This window comes from Micropterus salmoides, unplaced genomic scaffold (genome assembly GCF_014851395.1).
Source record: "Micropterus salmoides isolate LMB-PRFRI ecotype aquatic unplaced genomic scaffold, ASM1485139v1 Ms_hic_scaffold_15, whole genome shotgun sequence".
Lineage (NCBI taxonomy): Eukaryota > Metazoa > Chordata > Actinopteri > Centrarchiformes > Centrarchidae > Micropterus > Micropterus salmoides.
In genome coordinates, this window is record NW_024040596.1 from 1,150,990 (window position 1) to 1,175,009 (window position 24,020).

General features: G+C 43.5%; 1 protein-coding gene and 11 non-coding genes across 12 annotated transcripts; 1 reads left to right on the forward strand and 11 right to left on the reverse strand.

The window, feature by feature from the left end:
• Window positions 1-407: 407 nt before the first annotated feature.
• On the reverse strand, window positions 408-481 carry trnat-ugu. The gene has a single exon. It is a non-coding gene; the product is annotated as a tRNA-Thr (tRNA).
• Window positions 482-653: 172 nt separating this feature from the next.
• Window positions 654-726, reverse strand: trnat-agu. The gene has a single exon. It is a non-coding gene; the product is annotated as a tRNA-Thr (tRNA).
• A 1,936-nt stretch (window positions 727-2,662) lies between these two features.
• On the reverse strand, window positions 2,663-2,736 carry trnat-agu. The gene has a single exon. It is a non-coding gene; the product is annotated as a tRNA-Thr (tRNA).
• A 1,681-nt stretch (window positions 2,737-4,417) lies between these two features.
• trnat-ugu lies at window positions 4,418-4,492 on the reverse strand. The gene has a single exon. It is a non-coding gene; the product is annotated as a tRNA-Thr (tRNA).
• A 173-nt stretch (window positions 4,493-4,665) lies between these two features.
• On the reverse strand, window positions 4,666-4,739 carry trnat-agu. Its single transcript has one exon. It is a non-coding gene; the product is annotated as a tRNA-Thr (tRNA).
• Window positions 4,740-5,040: 301 nt separating this feature from the next.
• On the reverse strand, window positions 5,041-5,112 carry trnan-guu. The gene has a single exon. It is a non-coding gene; the product is annotated as a tRNA-Asn (tRNA).
• Window positions 5,113-6,614: 1,502 nt separating this feature from the next.
• On the reverse strand, window positions 6,615-6,686 carry trnat-agu. Its single transcript has one exon. It is a non-coding gene; the product is annotated as a tRNA-Thr (tRNA).
• Window positions 6,687-6,986: 300 nt separating this feature from the next.
• trnan-guu lies at window positions 6,987-7,059 on the reverse strand. Its single transcript has one exon. It is a non-coding gene; the product is annotated as a tRNA-Asn (tRNA).
• A 2,413-nt stretch (window positions 7,060-9,472) lies between these two features.
• On the reverse strand, window positions 9,473-9,546 carry trnat-ugu. The gene has a single exon. It is a non-coding gene; the product is annotated as a tRNA-Thr (tRNA).
• Window positions 9,547-9,718: 172 nt separating this feature from the next.
• On the reverse strand, window positions 9,719-9,791 carry trnat-agu. Its single transcript has one exon. It is a non-coding gene; the product is annotated as a tRNA-Thr (tRNA).
• Window positions 9,792-10,054: 263 nt separating this feature from the next.
• Window positions 10,055-10,128, reverse strand: trnan-guu. Its single transcript has one exon. It is a non-coding gene; the product is annotated as a tRNA-Asn (tRNA).
• Window positions 10,129-12,382: 2,254 nt separating this feature from the next.
• On the forward strand, window positions 12,383-23,984 carry ube2g2 (ubiquitin-conjugating enzyme E2G 2 (UBC7 homolog, yeast)). Its single transcript, XM_038719984.1, has 6 exons — window positions 12,383-12,546; window positions 13,291-13,326; window positions 14,125-14,170; window positions 19,567-19,685; window positions 21,234-21,374; window positions 22,768-23,984. Exons 1-6 carry the CDS (start codon window positions 12,504-12,506, stop codon window positions 22,878-22,880), a joined length of 498 nt encoding a protein of 165 aa, XP_038575912.1. The 5' UTR covers window positions 12,383-12,503; the 3' UTR covers window positions 22,881-23,984.
• Window positions 23,985-24,020: the final 36 nt, after the last annotated feature.

A 24,020-nucleotide genomic window follows, 5' to 3' on the forward strand; every position in this document is an offset into this window, starting at 1 on the left:
AAGGCCAGCATTTTCTACCAATTATTGTTGGGTAAAATAGGTCTCGACAGCAATAGCCCATTAAAACCAGTCTATATTCCAAGATGCAGAAGCAGCAGTGTAAGGTTGTGTCTCTCCTGTGTTGTGAATAGTTTCAAACCCACTGCACTGCTCGTTGCTGTTTTTCAGCAAAGGTGTTCAACTTTCACGCAGGCCCAACAGTAGCACTTGTCTGTCTTCCATGCTTTAGAAAATGTAGAGCAGCCTCTGGTGGGATCACCAGGACAGAAGTCAGTAAGGACCAGTACATCAAAGGACAGATTTTAGAAACAGCTGATTCAGTCAGAGGGTGTTTAAGTGTGTTAAGGGAGCAATTTTGTTTTCAGATTTGAATAGGTAGAGGCTCCCGTGGACACATTAAGTTGTAAAGGCACTGCTGGGATTTGAACCCTGGATCTCCTGTTTACAAGACAGGCGCTTTCACCAACTAAGCCACAGCACCCGCCGCAGGCAACTACGCTACTGTTTCAGGTCGTCTAGTTTTGTAATCAAGTATTCGGATTGCCGCGCTCTACTTGTTCACTTGCGTTTTTCTTGAAGCTGCATAGAACGCACATGAGGTTATTCTCGTTTTGTCTTTGGGAAGTGGCACATCGTTATTAAAAATGCCACTCAGGCACCGCTGGGATTTGAACCCAGGATCTCCTGTTTACTAGACAGGCACTTTGACAACTAAGCCACGGCGCCATGCGCTTTGGTTATTTGACAGACTTTCCCGTGAATGTTCAATGAAATCAAATGGGCTCGTTAACGTCTTTCATTCCTTTTTCAGTAAAAGCAAAGAAAAACAGACTTGCTATTCACTTCTAGGATGGCATGTGGTAGCGGAAAAGCCAACACCGTTAAGGCCTCTGGAGTCACAAGAGGACAAAGGGATGAGCTAGGCGAGATCAAGGGACAACGTGGCACTAGTCCTGTTTGACAAGAGGTACTTCGCAGTGGACGAAACGTTCAAAGAGCGTGAACTTCCAAGGGCTAAAGAGGAATCGTCCCTGGGTGGGCTTGAACCAATCCTCTCGGTTAACAGCCGAGCGCGCTGGCCAATTGCGCCACAGAGACGTGTTTGTTGATAGTTCAAAACATCACGTGTACTCGTTTCCAATCTCGGTTCCATGATGCTCAAAAGCCGTGTCCTTGAAAGCAATTCACATATCGCGCCACTCACTCCTAGACTGATTTGTTTTTGTATTAGATGTAAGTTGATTATATTGCCCTAATTTTTATAATTATAAGAGTTTGATGAACTGCAGATGACATGTATGAGAACACTGTGTAGTTACTCACAGATACCAAATAAAATTTCTCACTAAACCAAGATCTGCTGTGGCGTGTGATGTACCAAGACAGGGAGCCCACACCGTGTTGAAAGTAAAGATACACACTGCTGTGTTCATTACTAGTTTACCTGTGAGTCTGACTGGTGCAGAGAAAACTTCAACCTAAAAAGTATCAAAAAATACAAGAAAAGTATCTAAAAAGTACAAGAAAAGTATCTAAAAAATACAAGAAATGAATCTAAAAATACAAGAAAAGTATCAAAAAAATACAAGAAAGTATCTCAAAAGTATGAGAAAACTGTCTCAAATTGCGAAGGTTAGGTGATCAGCCCATATTGTGAAAGAATAGTGACCCAGGTCTGTGATGTTCTTGTTTCTTCTCAAACAGCCAGTATTTCCTGTTTCTGGTCACCACGCATGTACTGAACTCTGTATCTGCCAACATTAAAATGAAATTGAAATTTCTGGGATGGTGACCTGCAATCTTGCAGAATCAACCCGTCCTCACCAGAGAATCGGTCTAGACCATACTCTATGATGTTATTTACAGAAGCCCAACAATTCCCACCAAGAGCAAGCACAGGTTGTTTTCTGATCAAACACGTTTCTTTTTGCACTGCTGTGCTCTCCCAGAGGATATTCATTCCTTGGTGAAGCTGCTATAATAGGAACCAGTTGGTTTCTGGATACCAAGGCCAGCATTTTCTACCAATTATTGTTGGGTAAAATAGGTCTCGACAGCAATAGCCCATTAAAACCAGTCTATATTCCAAGATGCAGAAGCAGCAGTGTAAGGTTGTGTCTCTCCTGTGTTGTGAATAGTTTCAAACCCACTGCACTGCTCGTTGCTGTTTTTCAGCAAAGGTGTTCAACTTTCACGCAGGCCCAACAGTAGCACTTGTCTGTCTTCCATGCTTTAGAAAATGTAGAGCAGCCTCTGGTGGGATCACCAGGACAGAAGTCAGTAAGGACCAGTACATCAAAGGACAGATTTTAGAAACAGCTGATTCAGTCAGAGGGTGTTTAAGTGTGTTAAGGGAGCAATTTCTTGTTTTCAGATTTGAATAGGTAGAGGCTCCCGTGGACACATTAAGTTGTAAAGGCACTGGGATTTGAACCCTGGATCCTCCTGTTTACAAGACAGGCGCTTTCACCAACTAAGCCACAGCACCCGCCGCAGGCAACTACGCTACCTGTTTCAGGTCGTCTAGTTTTGTAATCAAGTATTCGGATTGCCGCGCTCTACTTGTTCACTTGCGTTTTTCTTGAAGCTGCATAGAACGCACATGAGGTTATTCTCGTTTTTGTCTTTGGGAAGTGGCACATCGTTATTAAAAATGCCACTCAGGCACCGCTGGGATTTGAACCCAGGATCTCCTGTTTACTAGACAGGCACTTTGACCAACTAAGCCACGGCGCCATGCGCTTTGGTTATTTGACAGACTTTCCCGTGAATGTTTCAATGAAATCAAATGGGCTCGTTAACGTCTTTCATTCCTTTTTCAGTAAAAGCAAAGAAAAACAGACTTGCTATTCACTTCTAGGATGGCATGTGGTAGCGGAAAAGCCAACACCGTTAAGGCCTCTGGAGTCAAAGAGGACAAAGGGATGAGCTAGGCGAGATCAAGGGACAACGTGGCACTAGTCCTGTTTGACAAGAGGTACTTCGCAGTGGACGAAACGTTCAAAGAGCGTGAACTTCCAAGGGCTAAAGAGGAATCGTCCCTGGGTGGGCTTGAACCACCATCCTCTCGGTTAACAGCCGAGCGCCTGGCCAATTGCGCCACAGAGACGTGTTTGTTGATAGTTCAAAACATCACGTGTACTCGTTTCCAATCTCGGTTCCATGATGCTCAAAAGCCGTGTCCTTTGAAAGCAATTCACATATCGCGCCACTCACTCCTAGACTGATTTGTTTTTGTATTAGATGTAAGTTGATTATATTGCCCTAATTTTTTATAATTATAAGAGTTTGATGAACTGCAGATGACATGTATGAGAACACTGTGTAGTTATTCACAGATACCAAATAAAATTTCTCACTAAACCAAAGATCTGCTGTGGCGTGTGATGTACTAAGACAGGGAGCCCACACCGTGTTGAAAGTAAAGATACACACTGCTGGTTCATTACTAGTTTACCTGTGAGTCTGACTGGTGCAGAGAAAACTTCAACCTAAAAAGTATCAAAAAAATACAAGAAAGTATCTAAAAAGTACAAGAAAGTATCTAAAAAATACAAGAATGAATCTAAAAATACAAGAAAAGTATCAAAAAATACAAGAAAAGTATCTCAAAAGTATGAGAAAACTGTCTCAAATTGCGAAGGTTAGGTGATCAGCCCCATATTGTGAAAGAATAGTGACCCAGGTCTGTGATGTTCTTGTTTCTTCTCAAACAGCCAGTATTTCCTGTTTCTGGTCACCACGCATGTACTGAACTCTGTATCTGCCAACATTAAAATGAAATTGAAATTCTGGGATGGTGACCTGCAATCTTGCAGAATCAACCCGTCCTCACCAGAGAATCGGTCTAGACCATACTCTATGATGTTATTTACAGAAGCCCAACAATTCCCACCAAGAGCAAGCACAGGTTGTTTTCTGATCAAACACGTTTCTTTTTGCACTGCTGTGCTCTCCCAGAGGATATTCATTCCTTGGTGAAGCTGCTATAATAGGAACCAGTTGGTTTCTGGATACCAAGGCCAGCATTTTCTACCAATTATTGTTGGGAAAATAGGTCTCGACAGCAATAGCCCATTAAAACCAGTATATTCCAAGATGCAGAAGCAGCAGTGTAGGTTGTGTCCTCCTGTGTTGTGAATAGTTTCAAACCCACTGCACTGCTCGTTGCTGTTTTCAGCAAAGGTGTTCAACTTTCACGCAGGCCCAACAGTAGCACTTGTCTGTCTTCCATGCTTTAGAAAATGTAGAGCAGTGGTGGGATCACCAGGACAGAAGTCAGTAAGGACCAGTACATCAAAGGACAGATTTTAGAAACAGCTGATTCAGTCAGAGGGTGTTTAAGTGTGTTAAGGGAGCAATTTCTTGTTTTCAGATTTGAATAGGTAGAGGCTCCCGTGGACACATTAAGTTGTAAAGGCACTGCTGGGATTTGAACCCTGGATCCTCCTGTTTACAAGACAGGCGCTTTCACCAACTAAGCCACAGCACCCGCCGCAGGCAACTACGCTACCTGTTTCAGGTCGTCTAGTTTTGTAATCAAGTATTCGGATTGCCGCGCTCTACTTGTTCACTTGCGTTTTTCTTGAAGCTGCATAGAACGCACATGAGGTTATTCTCGTTTTTGTCTTTGGGAAGTGGCACATCGTTATAAAAATGCCACTCAGGCACCGCTGGGATTTGAACCCAGGATCTCCTGTTTACTAGACAGGCACTTTGACCAACTAAGCCACGGCGCCATGCGCTTTGGTTATTTGACAGACTTTCCCGTGAATGTTTCAATGAAATCAAATGGGCTCGTTAACGTCTTTCATTCCTTTTTCAGTAAAAGCAAAGAAAAACAGACTTGCTATTCACTTCTAGGATGGCATGTGGTAGCGGAAAAGCCAACACCGTTAAGGCCTCTGGAGTCACAAGAGGACAAAGGGATGAGCTAGGCGAGATCAAGGGACAACGTGGCACTAGTCCTGTTTGACAAGAGGTACTTCGCAGTGGACGAAACGTTCAAAGAGCGTGAACTTCCAAGGGCTATAGAGGAATCGTCCCTGGGTGGGCTTGAACCACCACTCTCGGTTAACAGCCGAGCGCGCTGGCCAATTGCGCCACAGAGACGTTTGTTGATAGTTCAAAACATCACGTGTACTTTTTCCAATCTGGTTCCATGATGCTCAAAAGCCGTGTCCGGCTCTCTTGTATTAGATTAAGTTGATTATATTGCCCTAATTTTTATAATTATAAGAGTTTGATGAACTGCAGATGACATGTATGAGAACACTGTGTAGTTACTCACAGATACCAAATAAAATTTCTCACTAAACCAAAGATCTGCTGGGTGTGATGTACTAAGAGGGAGCCCACACCGTGTTGAAAGTAAAGATACACACTGCTGTGTTCATTACTGGTTTACCTGTGAGTCTGACTGGTGCAGAGAAAACTTCAACCTAAAAAGTATCAAAAAATACAAGAAAAGTATCTAAAAAGTACAAGAAAAGTATCTAAAAAATACAAGAAATGATCTAAAAAATACAAGAAAAGTATCAAAAAATACAAGAAAAGTATCTCAAAAGTATGAGAAAACTGTCTCAAATTGCGAAGGTTAGGTGATCAGCCCATATGTGAAAGAATAGTGACCCAGGTCTGTGATGTTCTTGTTTCTTCTCAAACAGCAGTATTTCCTTTCTGGTCACCACGCATGTACTGAACTCTGTATCTGCCAACATTAAAATGAAATTGAAATTTCTGGGATGGTGACCTGCAATCTTGCAGAATCAACCCGTCCTCACCAGAGAATCGGTCTAGACCATACTCTATGATGTTATTTACAGAAGCCCAACAATTCCCACCAAGAGCAAGCACAGGTTGTTTTCTGATCAAACACGTTTCTTTTTGCACTGCTGTGCTCTCCCAGAGGATATTCATTCCTTGGTGAAGCTGCTATAATAGGAACCAGTTGGTTTCTGGATACCAAGGCCAGCATTTTCTACCAATTATTGTTGGGTAAAATAGGTCTCGACAGCAATAGCCCATTAAAACCAGTCTATATTCCAAGATGCAGAGCAGCAGGGTAAGGTTGTGTCTCTCCTGTGTTGTGAATAGTTTCAAACCCACTGCACTGCTCGTTGCTGTTTTCAGCAAAGGTGTTCAACTTTCACGCAGGCCCAACAGTAGCACTTGTCTGTCTTCCATGCTTTAGAAAATGTAGAGCAGCCTCTGGTGGGATCACCAGGACAGAAGTCAGTAAGGACCAGTACATCAAAGGACAGATTTTAGAAACAGCTGATTCAGTCAGAGGGTGTTTAAGTGTGTTAAGGGAGCAATTTCTTGTTTTCAGATTTGAATAGGTAGAGGCTCCCGTGGACACATTAAGTTGAAAGGCACTGCTGGGATTTGAACCCTGGATCCTGTTTACAAGACAGGCGCTTTCACCAACTAAGCCACAGCACCCGCCGGGCAACTACGCTACCTGTTCAGGTCGTCTAGTTTTGTAATCAAGTATTCGGATTGCCGCGCTCTACTTGTTCACTTGCGTTTTTCTTGAAGCTGCATAGAACGCACATGAGGTTATTCTCGTTTTTGTCTTTGGGAAGTGGCACATCGTTATTAAAATGCCACTCAGGCACCGCTGGGATTTGAACCCAGGATCCTGTTTACTAGACAGGCACTTTGACCAACTAAGCCACGGCGCCATGCGCTTTGGTTATTTGACAGACTTTCCCGTGAATGTTTCAATGAAATCAAATGGGCTCGTTAACGTCTTTCATTCCTTTTTCAGTAAAGCAAAAAGAAAACAGACTTGCTATTCACTTCTAGGATGGCATGTGGTAGCGGAAAAGCCAACACCGTTAAGGCCTCTGGAGTCACAAGAGGACAAAGGGATGAGCTAGGCGAGATCAAGGGACAACGTGGCACTAGTCCTGTTTGACAAGAGGTACTTCGCAGTGGACGAAACGTTCAAAGAGCGTGAATTCCAAGGGCTAAAGAGGAATCGTCCCTGGGGGGCTTGAACCACCATCCTCTCGGTTAACAGCCGAGCGCGCTGGCCAATTGCGCCACAGAGACGTGTTTGCTGATAGTTCAAAATATCAGGTACTCGTTTTCCAATCTCGGTTCCATGATGCTCAAAAGCCGTGTCCTTTGAAAGCAATTCACATATCGCGCCACTCACTCCTAGACTGATTTGTTTTTGTATTAGATGTAAGTTGATTATATTGCCCTAATTTTTATAATTATAAGAGTTTGATGAACTGCAGATGACATGTATGAGAACACTGTGTAGTTACTCACAGATACCAAATAAAATTTCTCACTAAACCAAAGATCTGCTGTAGCGTGTGATGTACCAAGACGGGGAGCCCACACCGTGTTGAAAGTAAAGATACACACTGCTGCGTTCATTACTGGTTTACCTGTGAGTCTGACTGGTGCAGAGAAAACTTCAACCTAAAAAGTATCAAAAAAATACAAGAAAAGTATCTAAAAAGTAAAAGAAAAGTATCTCAAAAGTACAAGAAAAGTATCTAAAAAGTACGAGAAAAGTATCTAAATAGTACGAGAAAAGTATCTAAAAAATACAAGAAATGAATCTAAAAAATACAAGAAAAGTATCTAAAAAGTACGGAAAAGTACCTAAAGATAAAGAAAAGTATCTAAAAAGTATCTCAAAAGTATCAAAAAGATACAAAAAGTATCTAAAAAGTAAAAGAAAAGTTTCTCAAAAGTACAAGAAAAGTATCTAAAAAGTACGAGAAAAGTATCTCGAAAGTACAAGAAAAGTATCTAAAAAGTAAAAGAAAAGTATCTCAAAAGTACAAGAAAAGGTCTAAAAAGTAGAGAGAAAAGTATCTAAAAAGTACAAGAAAACTTTCTAAAAAATACAAGAAATAAATCTAAAAAAATACAAGAAAAGTATCTAAAAAGTACGAGAAAAGTATCTAAAAGATACAAGAAAAGTATCTAAAAAGTACGAGAAAAGTATCAAAAAAGATACAAGAAAAGTATCTAAAAAGTAAAAGAAAAGTATCTCAAAAGTACAAGAAAAGTATCTAAAAAGTACGAGAAAAGTATCTCAAAAGTACAAGAAAAGTATCTCAAAAGTAAAAGAAAAGCATCTCAAAAGTACAAGTAAAGTATCTAAAAAGTACGAGAAAAGTATCTAAAGATACAAGAAAAGTATCTAAAAAGTAAAAGAAAAAAAGTATATCTCAAAAGTACAAGAAAAGTATCTCAAAAGTACGAGAAAAGTCTAAAAAGTAAAAGAAAAAAAAAGTATCTCAAAGTACAAGTAAAGTATCTAAAAAGTACGAGAAAAGTATCTAAAAGATACAAGAAAAGTATCTAAAAAGTAAAAGAAAAGTATCTCAAAAGTACAGAAAAAGTATCTCAAAAGTCCAAGAAAAGTATCTAAAAAGTAAAGAAAAGTATCTCAAAAGTACAAGAAAAGTATCTAAAAAGTACGAGAAAAGTATCTAAAAAGTACAAGAAAACTTTCTAAAAAATACAAGAAATGAATCTAAAAAAATACAAGAAAAGTATCTAAAAAATACAAGAAAAGTATCTAAAAAATACAAGAAAAGTATCTAAAAATACATAAAAGTACCTAAAAAGTACGAGAAAAAGTATCTAAAAAATACAAGAAAAGTATCAAAAAAATCAAGAAAAGTATCTCAAAAGTATGAGAAAAACTGTCTCAAATTGCGAAGGTTAGGTGATCAGCCCATATTGTGAAAGAATAGTGACCCAGGTCTGTGATGTTCTTGTTTCTTCTCAAACAGCCAGTATTTCCTGTTTCTGGTCCACGCATGTACTGAACTCTGTATCTGCCAACATTAAAATGAAATTGAAATTTCTGGGATGGTGACCTGCAATCTTGCAGAATCAACCCGTCCTCACCAGAGAATCGGTCTAGACCATACTCTATGATGTTATTTACAGAAGCCCAACAATTCCCACCAAGAGCAACACAGGTTGTTTCTGATCAAAACGTTCTTTTTGCACTGCTGTGCTCTCCCAGGATATTCATTCCTTGGTGAAGCTGCTATAATAGGAACCAGTTGGTTTCTGGATACCAAGGCCAGCATTTTCTACCAATTATTTGGGTAAAATAGGTCTCGACAGCAGCAATAAGCCCATTAAAACCAGTCTATATTCCAAGATGCAGAAGCAGTAGTGTAAGGTTGTGTCTCTCCTGTGTTGTGAATAGTTTCAAACCACTGCATGCTCGTTGCTGTTTTTCAGCAAAGGTGTTCAACTTTCACGCAGGCCAACAGTAGCACTTGTCTGTCTTCCATGCTTTAGAAAATGTAGAGCAGCCTTGGTGGGATCAGCAGGACAGAAGTCAGTAAGGACCAGTACATCAAAGGACAGATTTTAGAAACAGCTGATCAGTCAGAGGGTGTTTAAGTGTGTTAAGGGAGCAATTTCTTGTTTTCAGATTTGAATAGGTAGAGGCTCCCGTGGACACATTAAGTTGTAAAGGCACTGCTGGGATTTGAACCCAGGATCTCCTGTTTACAAGACAGGCGCTTTCACCAACTAAGCCACAGCACCCGCCGCAGGGAACTACACTACCTGTTTCAGGTCGTCTAGTTTTGTAATCAAGTATTCGGATTGCCACGCTCTTCTTGTCATTGCGTTTTTCTTGAAGCTGCATAGAACGCACATGAGGTTATTCTCATTTTTGTCTTTGGGAAGTGGCACATCGTTATTAAAAATGCCACTCAGGCACCGCTGGGATTTGAACCAGGATCTCCTGTTTACTAGACAGGCACTTTGACCAACTAAGCCACAGCGCCATTCGGTTTGGTTATTTGACAGACTTTCCCGTGAATGTCTCAATGAAATCAATGGGCTCGTTAACGTCTTTCATTCCTTTTTCAGTAAAAGCAAAGAAAAACAGACTTGCTGTTCACTTCTAGGATGGCATGTGGTAGCGGAAAAGCCAACACCGTTAAGGGAGCTAGGCGAGATCAAGGGACAACGTGGCACTAGTCCTGTTTGACAAGAGGTACTTCGCAGTGGACGAAACGTTCAAAGAGCGTGAGGCCTGAAGAGGAATCGTCCCTGGGTGGGCTTGAACCACCATCCTCTCGGTTAACAGCCGAGCGCGCTGGCCAATTGCGCCACAGAGACGTGTTTGCTGATAGTTCAAAATATCACGTGTACTCGTTTTCCAATCTCGGTTCCATGATGCTCAAAAGCCGTGTCCTTTGAAAGCAATTCACATATCGCGCCACTCACTCCTAGACTGATTTGTTTTGTATTAGATGTAAGTTGATTATATGCCCTAATTTTTATAATTATAAGAGTTTGATGAACTGCAGATGACATGTATGAGAACACTGTGTAGTACTCACAGATACCAAATAAAATTTCTCACTAAACCAAAGATCTGCTGTAGCGTGTGATGTACCAAGACGGGAGCCCACACCGTGTTGAAAGTAAAGATACACACTGCTGCGTTCATTACTGGTTTACCTGTGAGTCTGACTGGTGCAGAGAAAACTTCAACCTAAAAAGTATCAAAAAAATACAAGAAAAGTATCTAAAAAGTAAAAGAAAAGTATCTCAAAAGTACAAGAAAAGTATCTAAAAGTACGAGAAAAGTATCAAATAGTACGAGAAAAGTATCTAAAAAATACAAGAAATGAATCTAAAAAAATACAAGAAAAGTATCTAAAAAGTACGAGAAAAGTACCTAAAAGATACAAGAAAAGTATCTAAACCAGTACATCAAAGGACAGATTTTAGAAACAGCTGATTCAGTCAGAGGGTGTTTAAGTGTGTTAAGGGAGCAATTTCTTGTTTTCAGATTTGAATAGGTAGAGGCTCCCAGGTTTGAAACCAGGATCTCCTGTTTACTAGACAGGCACTTTGACCAACTAATCCATGGCGCCATGTGCTTTGGTTATTTGAAAGACTTTCACTTGAATGTTTCAATGAAATCAAATGGGCTCATTAACATCTTTCATTCCTTTTCAGTTTGGAGGAGTTTGAGGTTACAGGAGGTTGACATAAACCACCACACAAGGGGTGAGATTGGGATTTATCAGGGTTGGGGAGTAACCGATTACAGTAACAGCGACGTAATGAGGATACAAAAATAAAGTAACTGTATTCCGTTACAGGACAGGCAATAAAGAGATAATCAGGGATTACTTTAGAGAAAGTTTCCATGAAACGGAAAGGAAAGTATTAAAATTTACGTGTTTCCTGTAAAAACACAAAGCTGGGGAGGGATTTGTCGCAGATATTGATCGGCGTGTAGCCAGTAGTAGAATGTGGTTACGGACCCACGCCGTCATGCAGACTCTGTGCGGACTGGTTCCAGCTCCCAGTGGGTGAAACAGTGAACACAGAGAAGACTCCGAGACTGACGGAGGCCAGTCTGACCGCTGGGAACGCAGTACGAAGGTGGTTTTCTTGCTGGTATGACTCTTATCACCCCGGGCCTGAGTCAGCTGATGAGGTTCGATTCATGTCAGGTGTGTTCGGTCCTGTTCATGCCGGGTTCACCTGGAGGCTGCTGAGCCCAGTTTCGTTGCCCGCTCGCCCGGCGCTGTTTCCCACCACTGGTCTGAAAACCTCCAGTCTGAAAAGTCCAAGAAAACCTGCTGTAAAAGTACGGGCAGAGTGTGCTCATAGTACGGGCAGAGTGTGCTAATTTGACCAGTAGCTGCAGGCTAACTGAGCTAATTAGATAATGGCAGCTAGCTAGCAGCAGCTAGCTGACTTACTACAGCAATAAGCAAAGCTGTGTGTCCATCAGGGGAGCCAGTAAATCACAGAGCTGAAGCAGAGCAGCTGGGATACCAGATAATATTTAACATCAAATACGATTCAGTTTATATATGTATATATATATATAGAGAGAGAGAGAGAGAGCGAGAGAGAGAGAGAGATTTCTATCACATCTACCTTCAACATGTACATAATAATAATAATAATAATAATAATAATAATAATGATATTAATAAGTTACTCCAGCATCATTTGCACTCTGCTCATTGCACTATTGTCTCAATCTGTTGTTGTTTTGGTTTACAGATATGTTTATATGAGTTGTAATCTGTGGTCTGATTCCTGATTGGATGAGTTTGCACATCATGAGCGATGCAAAACACACACCTGGCAAATAAAGCTGATTCTGATTTCACTGATGATACTTCTGCATTTCTGTACATCAGAAACCTATTTTACTTTTAACCGAGAGTTTTTACAGTATTTTATTGTTACTTTTACTGAAGAAAACGATGTGAATATTGATGATTAGTTATTTATGATCAGAGCAGGGGGCGCTGTCTGCCAGCAGGGGGCGCTATCTGCGAGCAGGGGGCGCTATCTGCCAGCAGGGGGCGCTGTCGGCTGACACGCACACAGTAAACGACAGGAAATTACGATCTGAGCATGCGCGCTGGATCAGCTGTTGTGACAGAGTCGTTGCGAAGTAAAAAAAAGTAAAACTCGGACTGATCTTTTTTATTTTGGTTCGTCTCCGTTAAACCGCGATGGCCGGTACCGCGCTGAAGAGACTCATGGCGGAGTATAAACGTGAGTAAACGAACCGGGCCAGCAGCCAATGGGAGAACTTGGAACGCTAGCAAACAGGCTAAGCTAACAGTCCCGTAGCCTCCCGCACCAGACTCCATTAAAGAATCTGCTATTTTGTGATTTCTCTTCTTTACTGTGTACTTCTGCACACAGATGGAGAAGTGTCATAAAAGGGGGACATGTTACTTTAATCCGGCGACATTTTGATTCACCTAGCAGCTCTAACCGCGGTAAAATAATATGTTATTGTTTTTGTTTGTGGATCGTCAGAGGTCCCCAAAATGTTCGTACACGGTAAATATGCAAGTTTAAAAACGAAACTAAGATGGATGCACCCCGAACAGCGCACAGTGAAGTTATTGTTTCTATACAGATTAAAAGATTATGTGTCATAATCACGATAGGAAACAAAACAATTCCATATTTGATAGCTTTTTTTAATGGAGTTTGGTGCAGGTAGCTAGCTTTGCCTACGGGTACTGGGAGCTTAGTCTCAGCATTAGATATTTAATCCCGTTTCAACACATTAGTATTAATATAACCTAAAATAAATTGAGTTTATGGTTCGTGTTTGTTGCTGTTAGCTCGTCAGTCTTGGCATGTTAGCACGTTAGCACACATGTTGATGTTTACACTCGTGTTTCCGGTTCATTTCCCTCCTAACTGCGACAGGCAGGTAAAGTTCACCTGTGAATGAAAGGTCAAAGGTCACAGCTGACGCCACCTGTGTGTTCTGTGTTTCAGAGCTGACCCTGAACCCACCTGAGGGGATTGTTGCAGGTATCGATTATTTTCTCTGTTTGTCATTAAATGTCTCTAAAGCTTCCTGAAGCCAAGTGGATTCAGTTTACTAAATAAGATTATTGATTATTAAAAAGTACTTATTTATCATTTTAATGTATTTACTGTTCATTGATCAGTTGATTAATCCACTAATAGTTTTATTAATAGGAAAACTCCCAGAAAACCTTTAATGGGGAAAAATGTCCGGAATCTCAGCCTTATAATAACCGTTAGTAGTTAGAGATGTATTTCCAGTGGGGATGTCCCGATCATGCTCTTTTGCCTCTGATCCCGATCCGATACTTGTATTTTCTTAGACAGTGCACACTTCAAGTACATTAAATTAAATTCTATCTCCTTTTTAAAGTAAAAGGAGTCTGTCATGACAAGCAAACAACTTTAAACATGTTTGTTTTCTGAATGGAGTTCGGATCGATCAGGGCTATGCTATGCTAACTTCTGTCATAGTAAAGATAGCTGGGATCGTGCCCGTCATGTATTTCCTGAGCTCACCAGGTAGTTCGTCGCTTACTTTTCGTCGCTCTGTATAATTAGAGCAGACAGCTTGAACAAAACAAAGGTTCGTGCTCAGTGAGCCGTGATCTGGTCAGGACATCCCTAAATGTGAGCTGTGAATTAAGTAGCACGCCTGTAAGCCAGTCTCAACTGGTCCTTCTGCAGGAGACTGAGCTGACACAGGAGGTCCGAGTCTCCTGACTGGCAGAAACGGGCCAATCAGAGGAGCCGGACGCTGAATCCATGGACCAATAAACAGTGTGCGTTTGTTTTGTGCAGGTCCAGCCAATGAGGAGAACTTCTTTGAATGGGAGGCTCTCATCATGTGAGTACAGTCTGGATTCACGTCAGGCGTTTGGTCCAGTTTCAGGTGGAAACAAAGCTGTCACTCAGAAAAACACTGTTTTTAGATGTCTGTCGGCCTCTTCTGCTGGACGCCGCTCTTATTCAGATTCAGATCGTCTGAAATATTCTGTCACACTGATGGTGGGGGGAAAAAAACTCTCCTGTTACATGACAGAAATACGACCGGGTGGTGTGGTCAATACAGAATCACACAACTCTACGCCGACACGTACAGGATGTTTAGTTTCAGTTGGTTTGATAGGCGACAAAAATATTTCTGCTCTGTTTAAAAGAGTCATTTCAGAATCACAAAGAACTTTATTGCCAAGTTGTATTTTACACGTGCGGAGAACTAGCTGTGGTGATGAGGAGCTTAACAGAAACAAACAGGTGACATAAACAAAGGTAAAAATATTTATATGTGGAACAAACCGATGTGCAGGTGTTAGAAAACAATAATATAACTCAAACACATGTGCATTACTCTGGATTTGTGTAAATATATAATAATAATAATAAGGAACATGTTTGAATTTAATGAGGCTGTTCGTCGTCATTCCTTCTTTTGGACATCACTGCTGCGGATGACTTGGGTTTCCCAGTTTGCTGTGGAAGAGTCGAGAACAATGGAAATATTATTTTACCTTTTTAAATCCTCTCGGATCAAATGATTTCTGCTCGTGGACGAGTCGCTCTGCAGGATGAACGTGTGTCTGGTTTCTGCCTCGGCTGCCGAAACAGCACTGAGCAGAAAATAAAATTTCACATTTCTTTACTTTACGTCGCCCTGAACAACTGAGCCACATGCTGAAGTGACCCCGGGTCCAGCAGAGGCCGTGAGACTGCAGGGCGGAGGTCTGTGGAGGCCCTTTCAGTTCGGCGAGCTTGAGGAGATCTGAGCGGTGACGCGGCGCCTTGTCCTGCTGGGAGTTCCCGTCATACAGGGACGGGGAGGCTGTGGCGTGTAGAGCAGCCCAGGAACTGTGCCAGCTCGAGCCAGTCCACTGGTGCCCGCCAGCGAGGCGTTCTCTGTAAACCCCAGCTCATCAGCTCTCTCACAAACCAGGCCACGGTCTGAGTCACCTGAGTCGGCTCTCTCCCCTCGCCCTGACCACGTCTGCATGCCTGAAGCTTCAGTTGCTGCCGTGTGATTGGCTGGTCAGAGAGCTGTTTATGCCCAGCTGCAGGTGTGATGATGGTTTGACCAGCAGGTGTCGCTGCTCCCTCACCAGCAGCTCTGTGACACAAATAATTTAATTCATTATTTGTACGCCTGCAGACGACGCTCAGGGCTTCAGCTCCCCTCCACGAGTAATTTATGAAATTGCAATTGAAATTTAGTTGATATGAAATTTGAACAGGAAGCGTCTTCAGATACTTTTAGTCTTTCAGGAGAAACGCATGAAGCTTCTCAATGAAACACGTTGTTGATGTTGGGTTTAAAGGGCGTGAAGACAGGGACTGAACCTGGTTCCAGACTCTGAAGATTAAAACATAAAGCGGCAGATTTCCTAAAGGTCAGCGTGAGAGGCGTGAAATTAAGCTGATCTACTAACTACTAACAGTTCATTTTCAGGTCATTTTCTCCATTTCCTGACACTTCACAGATTAACAGGCTATGACAATAATCATTAGTTGCAGCTCTGAAACTGATGATTAAAGTTATTAGATTATCAAAATACTCGTTGACCAGTTTTCTTCTGATCAGTGACCAGAAACGAGTCTGTGGTCCTTTTTAGTTTCCGGTTTCTGAACCGTACGAGACGCCTGCGGTGAACGTGATGTCAGTGAAGGCAGCGGCTGGGCGTGGTCATCATGAGCTGTCGATTGATCTGTTGGTCATTTTTATGAGTAATCGATCAGCTTTTTGATCTATAAACTGTCAGAAAATGGTGAGAAACGATGATCAGTGTTTCCCAGAGCTCGAGTCGACGTCCTGAAACGTCTTGTTTTGTCCACAACACAAACTGTTCATGAGTTCACATGTGTTGTTTATTATAACATTGGTTGAGACCAAACTTCACTTCAAGCTACACTTTTCATTTTTCTCTGAAATGAAGCACTTCAGTTTACTTAAATGTAGAATGTATTATTAGAGTAGTTATTGTTTATTCTCCCTCCAGCTCGATTTGACAGTTGTTGACTAAAAACACACGTTGATGCAAATATACGTAATGACACTAAATGACATTGCACGCTAGTCGTTATGATGATCCAGACCTTTGTTTCGGGACATTTTCTCTAACTGGACCTCTTTGAATTTTGATTAAATACCCGACAGGATTAATTTGTTTCTCGACGTGGCTGCTGAGAAACAGACTGTTAGCTTTCCTGCCCGGAGTCTGAAGCACAGCCGGCGCTAACCTTCACTTTCCAGCAGGGAGGCAACAGACAGACTTTCATTGAGACTCACGGTGACGCTGCACATTGGGTGTTTCTCAAAACCAAGAGTGCAAAGAACGAACTTGTGTTCTTGGGGAGAACGTTCTTGTTAGTCGTTCTGGGAAGAATGAACTTGCAATGTCACGAGCGCACAGAACGCTGCTGACGGTCAACGTGGTTGTTTGTTAAAATGTAGTTGGTTTTGACTTGTTAGGTTGAACACCAGTAGGGCTTTTTGTTTTTGCTTTTTTTGGCCGATGTACTTTGGTGGCCGAACAGTCGGTGCATCCCTACACCAGGGGCGACCGCCGAGCAATCACAGAGCTTACGGTCCGCGTCGACTCCACACATTAAAGTAGTGCCCAATCTCCGTACCTTTAAATCTTGTTTAAAAACATGGTCTTCGTTGTCACTGTCATTGTTGTAATTTGTTTTGTTTTTTATTATCAAAAACATAGTTTATTTTATCTGTGGAAAGCACTTTGGTTACCTGGTTTAAATTGTGCTATATAAATAAAGTGGATTGGAGTAGGGTACACGTCTGATATGTGCACGCCACAGACTGTCTGGTTGTCTTGATAACATGACAAACAAACCTCGCCAGTGAACTATGACGGCAAAAACACCCTGTCCTCTTACTGCCGAACTCAAACCTGACGCCACAGGGTCAGACTGTTTATATTATCAGTTAATGAGTTGATCCAAGCTGACGTCTGAAGGCAGGAGAAGTTCAGCCCGCTGACACCGAGAACAGAGAGAAGCAGAATCTGGATCCAGAGATTTTATTTACTTGAACAGTAAATCGATTATCTAAACTGCTAGAAGACATTTCCTGCTGATCAGCGAATCGTTTAGCTGTAATTTAGTGAACGTTTTGTAACAGAGTGACTTCACACACCTCTATATCTCTGCTTCCTTGTTCAGACATCAGACAGGGAACTCTGATAAACACCCGCCTCAGATGTGTGTCGGGCCTCTGCCGATTGGCCGTGCAGATAGCCAATGAGAGTGTTTGTGTGTTCAGTCGCCTGTTTAACTGATGGTGGAGGAGGTGAAGCGGCGAGGAGTCAGAAATAACCTGCAGATAACTGATGTACTGAGATATTCAAACATCCACCTGAGCTCCGATTCACGGGCTGAACGGACTCCAATCAGGCTTCCCTCCACGCCGTCGGGTCAGGGCCGACGGTGCAGAAGTCCAGTAAGACGCCGTTCCACCACGAGCCTCCAGCTTCGGCTGTCTTAACATGTCTCCACCTCCCCTAAAGGACGCCCAGTAGAACCTCACAGCTGGGACGTCCTAAAGGAACCTTACATCCTCGACAACTGCTAGAACCCAACATGCTGCGCGTCAGTGAGCTGCCTCCAGAACAAGTCCGGGTTCTCTTCTCATACCTCCCGGTAGTGTTAAGATGGCCGCCGCGTTGTGCCGTTTTCTTTTGGTTGTAAATTAAATTTCCTGCTGTGACACCTGGAGCTCATGAACATCGTTTGCTGCTGCAGTGAAACGCCGGAGGAGTCGACACTGGAGGCCTTCCTCTTCCTGAGCACCATCTTTTCACCAAGCCTTAAACCTGCGTCCTCTCCAGCAGCCAGCAGGGGGCGACTCCAGCGGCTGCAGAAAGAAGTGTGATTGTATAGAAGTCTGTGAGAAAATGTTTCTTCTTCTCAGCTGATTTATTCCCTCAGTAAACACTTTCCTGATGAGTTTCTGGTCTCAGTCGCTAGTTTCAAGTCTTCTTCAACACAGCATGATGTTCATTTAGTAAATTATGGTCCCATTTAGAGGAACAGAGACCAGGAAGCAGGGGAGGCTTTAGGGCGGGGCTACAAGCTGATTGGCGACCTGTCAATCAGGATAGAGGCGACTCGTATCTGCTGCTACACTTTTAACCAGCGCCGCTGAAAAAGCTCATCGGGAGTCGACTGCTCATTTTTCAGGAAGTACATTTAGTTTTAAGCCTGTTTGTCGCTAGTTAGCATCCCAGCTAATATCACAGTTAATGTGAATTACAGATGCACCTTGCTAATCAAGCTAGCTAGCTCCTCCCTGTTGTCCAAATATGGTCCCGTCTGGTTCCAAAAAATAAATTGGCGAAAATGCAAAACTGGAGTTTTGAAAACGGCGGTACACAAACCACAGACTGTATATAAGAATTGGACGTAGTCATGGTGATGTCACCCGTTGGTTTGTGGACCGCCGTTTTGAAGCCTCAAGTTTGGCCGATAGGGCGCCGCCATGTTGAGCCGACTTTTTCAGCCGCGCTGGTTAAATTTACACAGTGCCGAGGGTCCCGCCCTGAAACATCCTCTGTTTTATGGTCTATTTTAAAATAAATGGGACCATAATTTACTAAATGAACATCATGCTGTGTTGAAGAAGACTTGAAACTAGCGACTGAGACTATAAACTCATCAGGAAAGTGTTTACTGAGGGAATAAATCAGCTGACAAGTAGAAACATTTTAACATTATTTCTAATGGAACCAGACTTCTTTGTGCAACCAGAAGAGTCACCACATGCTGGCTGTTTGACAGAATGCAGGTTTCTGGGACTTCCGCGCTAGCATCAGATCGCTGACCGGAAGCTTCCCGCTTGACACAAACCAACGGGGGACGTCACGGCGGCTGCCTCCGCTTATTTGTCACCGGCTATGATCGGGACCAAAACCTCACGCCACAAGAACAGACTCATCAACAGGCCCAGGGCCCCGACTGACTCTGAACCCCGCTGTACATTATACTCATACCGCACATGTGAATATTCTTTATTATTCTTATTTTATATTTTTAAATATCTTTTCATAACTTATGTTTTATATTTATGATTCTTGACCTGCTCGATCTTCATCTTCACTTGTTTAACATACTGGGCAATAAAGCAGATTCTGAGAACCCCTAAAAAAATCCCTCAGGTCTCTGAACCTCCTACAGAACCAACAGAACCTCTAGAATACCAGCTTTTAACCAGCTCTCTTTGTCTGTATGTTTCAGGGGTCCTCAGGATACCTGCTTTGAAGGCGGAGTGTTTCCAGCCGTCCTCAGTTTCCCCTCCGATTATCCTCTCAGTCCTCCCAAGATGAGGTTCACCTGCGACATGTTTCATCCCAACAGTAAGTGCAGACCGACGTCATGTGACCGAGTAAACCAGTCAGGTGATGAAACCCGTCGACGCCTTGTTTGACTTCAAACCCGTCATTTTAAACCTGTCAGAACCTGCCGCTGCTGTTAGCTCACCGTTAGCATGCTGTCATTAGCGCCGTGATTAGTGGACTGCAGCCTGAGCGACGATGTCACAGCAGGGAGACGGTCTGAGCACGCTCCGTGCTGATTAGAGGATGGGGACCATCATCATCATCATCACACGCCAGCATGGCCCTGAGCTGACCTGTAACTGTATCGTCTGATCCTGCATCAACAAACAGCAGCAGATAAAGATGAAACATGTGAAGAAGAAAACACACAGTTACTGAAGGTTCTGTTCACGTCACCGCAGCACAAGTTTGATGTTTTTAAAAAAAGTTTGTAGTCCCTTCAGAACTTCAGAGATAATTAAATGTGTATTAACATATGGTAACATGAAGTAAATCTATATATCTGCAGAGCATTTTTTGAATCTGCGTCTGGGAGCAACAAGATGATAATCTGGTTTCATCTTCACGTTAAAGAGTCCACCTCCTCTCAGCTCGCAGGAGTCTTGCTCTGTCAGCTCGGAACACGGACCACCTGCCAAGTGCTTGATCCAGCTCTCTGTAAAGATCTGGGCACAACACGGGTCCCATTTAGTCCAGACTGGACCTTTAGGATCAAATCCAAGCTGGGCCAACATGGCTCCTATTACAGCACCCGCTGTGGTGCGAGATCCGGTCGATCTGTCTCAAGGTCTGCTGCTCTTTAATCCAAAATCCTGTGTTCATTTTCCAGTGACTGTATTTCTGTCAGAGGGAAAACGAGTTTCAGTATTAAGGCCAGAGAAAACTGCTGGAAAACCAATAATGATGATGATGTGAGTTTCAAGTTGAGTTGTGAAATCACGTACAGGTGACGCCAGCGTTACCCAGCAGCCCTGCAGTTAATTCTTTCTGATGTTCGGTTTGTGTTATGTTCTGTCTGTAGTCGACACTCAACAGAAGCAGCGAACAGAACTGATGTGGGTGTGCATCACCCACCTGGGTGATGCACGGCAGCCATTTCGCGCCAGAACGCTCACCAGACATCAGCTTGAGACAGAGAGGGAGGGAAGCATTGAGCCAGTTACTATGGGGGATGATTAGATGGCCAGATGGTGAAAGCCAGGTTGGGAATTTTGCCATTATAGATTCCAACTAATCAATGAACATTGAGTTTTAAAACCTGCAGCTGTCAGAGGGCAGGAAGCACCTCCATGACAGGAAGCCAACAGGAAACACTTATCACGCCTGATAACGGCATCAGATGGTTGACGGCAGGTTCAACCAGATTGTGTGATAATCTCTGATTTCCTGAGAACACGCACACGTTTGTTCTCCTGTGACAACCCTGAGTAACACTGAAGCTCCTCGCCTCCCAGAAAAATGTTTTCCAAGTCCCATTGAACCTGTTCAGAACCTCCTCAGGTGGGTTTTGTCTGATGTGGCTGAACGTGAACTGACTGAGTACTAACAAGCCTCCCCCTTTCACAGTCTATCCCGATGGGCGGGTCTGCATCTCCATCCTCCACGCTCCAGGCGACGACCCGATGGGATATGAGAGCAGCGCAGAGAGGTGGAGTCCAGTCCAGAGTGTGGAGAAGATCCTACTGTCTGTGGTCAGCATGTTGGCAGGTACGCTTCATTCACCTTCAACACGCTTCCTACAGGCTTCAATGCGCTTCGTTCAGGCTTCAACGCGCTTCCTACAGGCTTCAACGCGCTTCGTTCAGGCTTCATTCACCTTCAGCACGCTTCGTTCACCTTCAGCACGCTTCGTTCACCTTCAGCACGCTTCGTTCAGGCTTCAACGCGCTTTCAACGCGCTTCCTACAGGCTTCAACGCGCTTCGTTCAGGCTTCATTCACCTTCAGCACGCTTCGTTCACCTTCAGCACGCTTCGTTCAGGCTTCAACGCGCTTCCTACAGGCTTCAACGCGCTTCCTACAGGCTTCAACGCGCTTCCTACAGGCTTCAACGCGCTTCGTTCAGGCTTCATTCACCTTCAGCACGCTTCGTTCACCTTCAGCACGCTTCGTTCAGGCTTCAACGCGCTTTCAACGCGCTTCCTACAGGCTTCAACGCGCTTCCTACACGCTTCGTTCACCTTCAGCACGCTTCGTTCAGGCTTCAACGCGCTTTCAACGCGCTTCCTACAGGCTTCAACGCGCTTCCTACAGGCTTCAACGCGCTTCGTTCACCTTCAGCACGCTTCGTTCAGGCTTCAACGCGCTTTCAACGCGCTTCCTACAGGCTTCAACGCGCTTCCTACAGGCTTCAACGCGCTTCCTACAGGCTTCAACGCGCTTCCTACAGGCTTCAACGCGCTTCCTACAGGCTTCAACGCGCTTCCTACAGGCTTCAACGCGCTTCCTACAGGCTTCAACGCGCTTCCTACAGGCTTCATTCACCTTCAGCGCGCTTCCTACAGGCTTCAACGCGCTTCCTACAGGCTTCATTCACCTTCAGCGCGCTTCCTACAGGCTTCAACGCGCTTCTTCAGGCTTCATTCACCTTCAGCACGCTTCCTACAGGCTTCGTTCAGGCTTCAACGCGCTTCGTTCAGGCTTCAACGCGCTTCGTTCAGGCTTCAACGCGCTTCCTACAGGCTTCGTTCAGGCTTCAACGCGCTTCGTTCAGGCTTCAACGCGCTTCCTACAGGCTTCAACGCGCTTCCTACAGGCTTCAACGCGCTTCCTACAGGCTTCAACGCGCTTCGTTCAGGCTTCAACGCGCTTCGTTCAGGCTTCAACGCGCTTCCTACAGGCTTCAACGCGCTTCCTTCAGGCTTCAACGCGCTTCCTACAGGCTTCAACGCGCTTCGTTCAGGCTTCAACGCGCTTCCTACAGGCATCAACGCGCTTCGTTAAGGCTTTAACACGCTTCTTTATACCAGTTTGGCTCATTTATTAATAGGTTTTATATAAAGGTGAAGCTGCATCCAAAGCTAAAATAAATAAGAATCATGTTGGTCGTCTTTCTAATGTGTTTCCTCGTCTCCTCTTGTTCTGTCCTTGTTTTCCCTCAGAGCCGAACGATGAAAGTGGAGCGAACGTCGACGCCTCTAAAATGTGGCGGGAGGACAGAGAGCAGTTCTACAAACTCGCCCAGAAGATCGTACGCAAGTCGCTGGGCCTTTAGAGATGATGTCATCACCCTGCGACGGTGCCCAGCACTCTGTGTTTGTGTGTTCACGCCCTCTTCCCTCCTCCTCCTCCGCTACTTCTCACCCAGAACAGATTCGCAGCATCGATCAATTAAGATCTGATCGTCTTCCTCGTAACCATGGAAACCAATAAAACATACACACACAGAGTGCTCCCGAGATGGACAGATCGATAAACTGATGGATGGCCAATCAGATGTCACAGAGGGTTGGATCGATCCACTATCCAAATGTTTAGGAACTTCAGATTTACTAAAAGTCGACAAGAAAAAAAGTGTCATGTGATCATTCTCACAGTGACATCATCACCTGTATGGATCGCTACACACCGACGGCAGTAGCGAGAGCATTATTATTATTATTGATCTTATTAGTAGTAGTAGTAGTATTATTAACCTGAAGGAGGTTTAGTTTGCATTAAAACACAGCTCACACTCTGATGACGATCAATAGGAAATATACAGTAATCAATAAATATACCAATAACAAATCAAACCAGCAGCAGATCATAATCGGAAACATCCTGAGCTGATAAAGAAGAAATATGATGTTAAAGACGTGCAGGTGTTTCAGTGGCTACAGGAAGGGCAGGTAAGGTTCAGTCGAGCCTTTCACAATAAAGGTCTTGTTTATTTCACAGACTGAAGAACAGATTGAGGAAATAAAACAGACGAGTTTCTGAACACGTCAGCAGAATGCAGGTAAATACTGTAAATACTAAAATCTGTCAGGTTAAAGAAGGTCATGTTAAAATCTCGCCGCGCACGAGACTTTCTTTACACGTGTAGTTGAAACACGAGTTAAAATGTTTGCATTTATAGAACAAACTGTCCTCCTGCTGTCGGTGTGACGCTGTTTATTCTCTGTGGCATGGACGAACTCCTCGTTGGACTTGTTGCACTTTATCTCTTCTACCCTGAGGACGGCGTTCGCCATCAGAGGGCGAGCTCCGGTTGATTTTACCTTTTTTGTTGTAGTTTTAAATTAAAAGAAGAAGCTGGACGTTGTTGTTGGTCTGCTGGAAGAGTTTCTTTTAATCAGCCTGATCAATACTTCATTAAAACAAACTGAGGGAGGAACAACAAGACGTGTGTGTGTGTGTGTGTGTGTGTCGT